We start from the raw sequence: 8,017 nt of genomic DNA, 5'->3' as shown, positions 1-8,017 counted from the left end.
TATAAAATTACCACCCGACGAAATGCTACCATCGGCCAGTGCCACCAAGTGAATTGCTTACTGTAATATTTTGCACCCAGCGTAAAACACACAAAGGCCACTGGAATCAAAAGCGCCCAACGGTATTTAAGTACCGCCTGGCGGAATAATCCCTGGAGTTCTCTGTTCACAATTTTCGTGATGGCGCCTGGTGGTGCTTGGCCTGCACTCGACGGTAATTGTAGCAGAAACTCAAAATGTGCAATTTAAGATGCTTTTCTAACTTTCGATGTCCTCTAACTTCATGCTAATAATTAAAAACAATTGACATAAGCCATAGATAAACACCTTTAACTAATTTAATGTCTTCAAATTACTGGCCAAGTTCTACTTCAAAGGATCTTCCTATTCTCTTTGACCTATAACATTCAAGTGAACCCACAATGCTATATTAGCTTCAATCAGTCAAACGTACATAGTAACAATTATATCCTATAATAATCAAAATCACCCTCGTTGTTCAATTGTATAAACAATTCATCAATCAAATATAATCGAACATTTTCTACCAATTTCACAAACACTCTAGTTACTTTTACAACATTTATAGCAGTTTGATCACATCACTACATCTTCTTATGAATCTCAACTTTGACAGATATATCATAACAATTATTTCATATCAGGCCAACTGATTTTGCACTCAGTATAGGAATACAAATGCATTCAAACCCAACCTCTCAATACCTATTTCATTTTCTCATAACCCATTTTAACCACTAGGCAAAAACCAAAAATCCCTTTCACTCTTTCAACAGCATCACAGTCTCAAACGTATAAAAACTCCTTTATATACCAAGTTCACAAAACAAACTTGGTCTATTCCATATTATCAATCACGGTACCCCAAAATTTTTAATAAAAAATTCATAATTTAAAGCTTCTTTTACATGTTGTTCTTTTCCATTCAAACATTTATATGTAGAATCAAATTAAATAAACGATTAGTTTTTCTTTCTATACATGCAATAGGGTCCAAACAAAGATCCTTGCGTGATTCTAAGATTGCAACGAGGTAGACTACCATCTAAAAAGTAAAAAAGTAGAATGTAACAAAAAGAAGGCTACATGCAAAGTAGAAAACGGATTGATTCAAAATTAGACATTACTAATCGCATCACATCACTTTACACAATATTATATATCTTAAATATAGGATTAGACATTAACGATGGTTTGATAATATATCGACAGTCATAAAAAGTAAATTTTAACTTTAATTTAATCTTTCAAAATTAAATTTAAGATCAAATTTGTACTTACTTAGTGGACATGTAATCTTCAACAGTTAAACTACTTGGGTACCAAAAATCACCGAGATACATATTTTAATATAAAATCTGTAACTAAACATACTTTTAGTATACATCTTAATTTTATTCAACAACGACACAAAACGAACATCAATTCTACCAAAATCTAATACAAACGGACACATAGTGAGGTCTGATGAATCTTGGAACATTGCATTAATTATGCTGTTTTACTTCCATTGCCCAGGTAATGGTAGTGGAAATATACTTGAGTTTCCTTGTTGAGGGTTAAGAGCAGAAGAAGACACATTGAAGTACCTGGATGATGCACATCCCATGCTATTTTCACTACATAGCTTTAAGTTCAGTTCTGAATTCTCAAGAACATGGTTTTCTCTTAACCTAACACCACCGGCTTCATTGCCAACATATGTTGTGAGAGCAGTTGCCAACACTGATTGAAATTTTGGATTGCTTGTGATTGCCTTGGTTGCAGCAATAATGGAATCCGGCAAAGACAAGTTGTTGTTGCTCGTGCAAATAGGGTGATGAAGTTGCTCAAGATATGGCTGATTTTGAGTTCCAGTGTTTAACAAGTAATCACCATGGTTTCTGTTATGAGTCGGTGTTCCTGAGTTGAAGTGACCACTGTAACTGCTCCAAGGTGATGAAGGCATGCTAGATTGTAGAGGAGAGAAACCTGAGGAAAAATTAAGGTTTGTTGTTGTTGATGAGTATTTTGGCATGTGAGTGAAGGTTGAGTTTGAGGATGTTGGGGGTGCTGTAAGGTCCAAAGTGATTGTGGGGTGAGAATTCAAGCTTGAAATAGATGAGTTTGGAAAGTAGAATTGATGTGGTCTTGAAACTTGGTATGTGGAGAAGTTTAGAGCATTATCAAGGTTGTAATTAGGAGCAGTGAAGTTGGTAATGGAGGATATAGCTGAATTCACTATTCCATGTCCATGCTGTGAACTCAATGAAGGAGATTGGAGCATAGAAGCTGCAGCAGAAGTTGTGCAGGCCATTGCAGTGGCTGATATAGGAAGTGGATGATTGTGGATTCCTTCATAGGTTGTGATCAATATGGACATGTCTTCAGCACATCTTTGCACCTGAATATTAATCAGTAAAAAGTTAATTAATCTGATATCTTAACACTAATCCAAAAACAACTCACCAAATTTATGTTTAACGTATATGAATCAGAAGTAAAAAATTGAAACCTGATTGTTAATTTTCGTTCTTGTTTTCTCTTCTCTTATAAGAAAAATCATAGCTTTTTATTCTACTCTGTTAATTATCTAAAACAAGCCATAATGAAAGTCTCACCTGTTTTCTTACAGGACACAATGGAGAAATGGTGCATCGATAGTAAGCTCGGGGACATGGATTTCCTTTTGCCATTTTCTGTCCATATTTTCTCCATTGACACCCATCATTCATCTGCATTGGAGTTCAAGAAATTAAAGCTTTAATCTCAGTTTTCCAGTTCAAGAAATTATATAATAATAAACATAATCAGAGATAACAAGCTTTTAGACTAACTTGATCCTTGACACCTTCATAACTTACGCTTTTATTTGTTTTTCATATTAGGGTTTGGTTTCTTTTAATTCTAGACTTGTAGCAATAAAATCAATCTAAGCTATATTCCCAAGAACAACCAAATTTCTGTACTTACTAACCGTTTGAGTATCACATCTGGCTCTGATGGAAACCCTAGTTTTCTTGGGCTGATCATTTTGAGAAGCTTCACTTTTATCCAAATTTTTCATTCCCTTCAAAACTTTACTGGGTGGCCACATCTCACTTGGTTCCTCTTCCTTCCCTCCCTCACCAAAGCTACTTGCAGTGCTGCAAATTGCAGCTTCAGCAAAATTCACAGGATCCAAATTGATATCTAACCCAAGTGTGAGTCCTTTATCCATACCCTCATCTTCTCTTCTGCAATGTTTTCTCTCACCCTTAGTCTTTCTATTGAGTGATATCCCAAGAGAAAGTGACACAAGTTCACTCTCTTCACTTTCCTCATGGCTAGTTACGCCTCTAGCATTTGCAGCATCTTCAGGTTTTTCTTGCTGAAAAATGTCCAAGAACTTCAACATCTTGTTTTCTTCTCTGGCCTCTTCCATCTCCTTCTTTGCTGATTCAAGCTTTTTTGATCCTGCATGCAATAATGATGACACTGTAATAAGAAAGTGAATGCTACTTTTGTATCTGATCTGAGAAGGAAAAGAGATGAAGGAAATGGAAGAGAATTGAAGTATATATGATGAGTGCACGGTGAATGAGATTTCTTCTGAGATTTAAACACCTGTGGTCAAAAAATGATTAATTTATACTGTGTTCATTGAAAAACTGGTCATCATTATTGTGCAAACGTGTGCGTATATGCATACGTCTTTTACACTTCTGGATTTGAGTTGACTCCTGTTACAGTGTGTGTGTTCAAGGACTTTAATTATCTTCATTATTAAGTGTTCAGTCGATAATTTGAATGAGTTAAGTAGAGTTAGTAACAAAAGTATGTTTTAAATTAGAAAATTTATACTTTTAACTTCCATTTTTTTTTTACTTTCTTACTGTACTTTCTGACATAACTGATTTAGCAGGTCATTTATTCTTTTAAGAAAATAAATAGTATTACATTAATCATGATCCAAATTGAATTATATCAAAAAATAAAAGATGAAAGTAAAAAAAAATGAAAGTTATAGTATCATTATGCTTTAAATTAATCTTCTATGGTCTTTTTTTAATAATTTAAAGGTAACTATTGAAACTAGCACACTATACTAGCTGATGATATATTTAACAGTGTTTTTTATTATTATAAGGCTTTAAAAGTTTTAGCAATAAAAATATTTAGCATACCACTATACCATTAATATTATTTTAGAGAAAATTAAAAATATGCTTGGGTGGAAATATATGATTTTTTTAGTTACACCTAGAGAATTAAAAAAAAAAAGAAATTAATGAGGACAGTAGAAACTAAAATTAACTATAAAGTAAGTTTTATTTCTGTGTTGCAAAAAAATAATATGAATCTTACTTGTTCGTGGAATAAAAAACCATGTAAAACATAAAAATTGTCATTTATTTGGCAATCAATAATAAATGGAATAATATATTTCACATTTTATAGTTCTTAAAAATAATCTGAGAAAGTAAAGCAATGCATCAGATGGTAAAAAAAGAATATTGCATTTAGAAAATGCACATTTTGTTTATATTTATTTCTTAAGACAATATATATTAACAAGTTTTGCTTATGTCATTAATAAAAGCAATCCTTCTAATCAGTCCTTAAACATGTACTTAATTTCCTTAATTTAAAGTTTTATACGGAAATAATAACATAAGAAAAAGTTGTAATACAGTAATGTGAAAGAAACATAAGAGTACTGTATAAATATCAAGCTATTCGTGAAAGTAAATGTGATGTGACCATCCCACAACGACTTTGACCTAATTATTCACGTGTGTAATGGTTTTTTCAACATTACTCCATAAAATGGGGAAGAAAGGTTCAATCATATATTGCAATATAATTTTCCCTTATTCACCTTCTAAATAAATATAAGTAGAAATTACATGTTAACAAGGTCTTAGAGACTTATCTAAATTAGTCATAAAATTGTGCGGAAGAAGGAATTTTTGTTCTCAAAATATTTTCACTAATATAAAAAAGTATTTTACATAATTTATGTCGGTATAAATAAATACCGATAACTTTATAAATAAGTAAATATGTTTGTGTTGGTTATAATTTAAGTAAGGTAATAAAAATATATAATTACTGATTTAATTTTTTATTTATTTTTTTCAATTTGATCTCTTTATTATTAGTTGGTTCAATTTAGTTTCTAATTATTTGAAAGGGTTCAATTTGGAATTTGGTTTTCTATGTTAGGTTGGAGTTAACACCGTGTCTGTACAAGACACGTATCAAGTCGTGAAATTTTAAACTTTTTTAATTTTTTAATTTTTTAATTTTTTTTCTAAAAATTTATAAACTGTCACGTGTGAGGTTACTATCTTGTTACACGACAATTTACATTCGTTGTGACACGTGACCGTGGTAATAGTTGTTTTCAATTTAGTCTTCTATTTAAATGTTTGGTTCAATTTAGTACCCTTATTTTTTAAAATGATCCATTTTTGTCCTTTATAATTTGAGATCAAATTAGTAAATAAGCTTAATTATAACTTATATATACATGTTAAAATAATATTTTTAAATTTATACATCAAATCACTACGTCTAAATATTCAAATTATTTTACTTTTTACAAGTGTCAAAAGTTTCAAGTGTAAAAGATTACAAAGGTAAAAATGTAAAAAATAAAATAATTTGAGTATTTAGATGGAATGATTTGATATATATTCAAAAAACTTATTGTAATATGTATATATAAGTTGTAATTAAGCTTATTTAATAATTTGGTCTCAAATTGGAGAAGACAAAATTTGATAGTTTAAAAAATATGAGTACTAAATTGAACCAAATATGTAAATAAAGGATCAAATTGAAAACAACTATCATCACTGTTACATGTTAAAACTATAGACTGCTACATGAAAAAACGATAACCTAACATATGACCGTTTATAAAATTAAAAAAAAAAAGTAAAAATGAAAAATAAATTAAAAATGAAAAATTTTAGGATTGACACGTGTTATGTAAATATTAACTTCAACTTAAAAAAAATATCAAATTAAATTTTTTAAATAATTGAATATTAAATCGAACAAATTAATAATAAAAACAAATTAATAATAAAAAGATTAAATTAAACCAAATAAAAAAAATTAGAGAAATAAATCGATATTTTTTACCGATGAAAACTTACACAGTCCATATCATTATGTTTACCCATAGAGAACAGCGTTAATTTCAAAATATAACAATTTTAAAATAAATTTGATGAAAAATGTGGGACCATGATAAAAACTTTGTAAATGTTAAAACCATAGAGAATTTTAAAAATCACATCACTTTTAAAAAGCATTACTTTCCCCGCATCTCATTTTATTTTAATAATATTTTTATTAGGATGGCAAAAAAAATCATACTTATTTACATCTATACCTAAAATCTGTCATACACGTAAAGAATACGAGTGTTATAACTACTCGTTTGTTAATAAATGTTAAGTTTTATTTGAGTATTTTAAAAGAATTAAGTGATCAAATCATTACAGAATTATTTAAAATATAAATTTATATATTTATATATTTTTATTTAAATATATAAACTTGAAGCTATTTAGACAATATTAACTTTTTAAATTTTATATTTTGGTACAACTTATTGAAATGTATTTTTTAGAATACTAAATTTTAATATTTTAGTGTACAATATTATTTAAATTTTACCTTAAAATTAAATTTTACTTTAAAATCAAATTTTTATGTAAATTTAATTTTTAAAGACATAGTTTTAAATAGTTTTATTTAAAATTAAAATAAATAAAAAATATTTGCACATTCCTATAAATATTTATAAGTATAAAAAATGTGTAGATATATTTTCACATAGGTATAATAAAAGTAATGGCACAATCTCTACCGTCCATTATTCAGTCTAGAATAATCAATAGAATTTATTCCAAAGATGTCAATGTGAGATGAACCCTAAAGGGGAAACGAGAGGAAGAGAAACAACTCTCTTTTTCCTTATTGATACTTGTTAATTAATAATAAACAACAAATCTAAAAGGAAAAAAATGCGTTATTAATCTTTGTTATGCCATAAATGATGAATGATGTAGCCCCAAGATTCTTAACTAAACCAGGACTTTGATGTTTGTTGTCCACAAATGCATGCATACAGCCATTTCTTTTCCCTACAATCATATGCTCGTTTAATTGACTTTCATTCACAGTCATTACAAAGAGAGGACAATGGTGCTTTGTGTGCTGTAATCCATTATTCATTATTATAACATCAAAATCAGATTATTCTTAATGATATATTTTAGAGTTAAATAAGACTTTAGATCTAAATTTTAAATTTAAATTTTAAAATGAATAAATATAATTTTTTTTAATTTAATTGTGTTAAATTCTTTTAAGAGTCAAACAATGTTTAATACTAGGGTTTGAGTTATTTACATAGTTTGTCACGTACACTAACCCAAATGTCAATCATAAAAAAAAAATAACAATGATGAATTAAGATAACTATATCTATTTATTTTAAAGTTTGGAAATTAAAATGTATCAGATTTCGGTCAACAACGAATTTCAATTTCACATTTTAACATATTTAATCTTATATATTTTATAATAAAAAGTATACATATGTACAAATATGATGTTAAAATAGAAAAAATAATAATTCTTTTAAATGTGGGTCAGATCGGTGACTCATTTAACCCATAGGTTAAACGAATTTAAATTGGATTAAATGTGGATTAACTCGTAACCCACGAATAACAACCTTTCATTAATTCTTTAACATTTTTCACAAATTTTGTATTATAATAATTGTGTAGGTTTTCAATCTCATCTTCTTAAGTACTAAAATAATTCATTAAGTTTGAATAGTTTAATATTTAACTTTACTTGTCAAGTTATAAGTTAACACTTTAATTTTCAACTTTGATCGGTACTCTTATAAAATAATTAGTCGAATCAATCCTAATAAATATATGATATAAATTAAATAAACAAAATATTCTTAAATAGGTCATCTCTCCAACAAATGACAGCTCAA

The 8,017-nt window shown here is 28.5% G+C and overlaps 1 protein-coding gene across 1 annotated transcript; it reads right to left on the bottom strand.

The window, feature by feature from the left end:
* Positions 1-1,342: 1,342 nt before the first annotated feature.
* On the bottom strand, positions 1,343-3,580 carry LOC114173257 (WRKY transcription factor 72A-like). The gene is made up of 3 exons (XM_028057531.2): positions 2,978-3,580; positions 2,622-2,735; positions 1,343-2,404 (listed from the first exon to the last, which is right to left on the bottom strand). The coding sequence occupies exons 1-3, from the start codon at positions 3,422-3,424 to the stop codon at positions 1,523-1,525; spliced, it is 1,443 nt and encodes a 480-aa protein (XP_027913332.1). The 5' UTR covers positions 3,425-3,580; the 3' UTR covers positions 1,343-1,522.
* Positions 3,581-8,017: the final 4,437 nt, after the last annotated feature.

This window comes from Vigna unguiculata, chromosome 2, assembly GCF_037176805.1.
Source record: "Vigna unguiculata cultivar grain cowpea cultivar isolate G323 ecotype 2 chromosome 2, ASM3717680v1, whole genome shotgun sequence".
Classification (NCBI taxonomy): Eukaryota; Viridiplantae; Streptophyta; class Magnoliopsida; order Fabales; family Fabaceae; genus Vigna; species Vigna unguiculata.
Note: the sequence above shows the minus strand (reverse complement) of the source record. Positions and strands in the feature narration are given on the sequence as shown.

Bases quoted from the DNA above. Each gene is read 5' to 3' on its own strand.
- LOC114173257 (XM_028057531.2), bottom strand. From the start codon at position 3,424: ATGGAAGAGGCCAGAGAAGAAAACAAGATGTTGAAGTTCTTGGACATT. The intron at 2,736-2,977 runs GTTAGTAAGTAC...ACTCCAATGCAG, and splicing joins CCAGATGTGATACTCAAACG to ATGAATGATGGGTGTCAATG. The intron at 2,405-2,621 runs GTGAGACTTTCA...ATTAATATTCAG, and splicing joins TGTGTCCTGTAAGAAAACAG to GTGCAAAGATGTGCTGAAGA.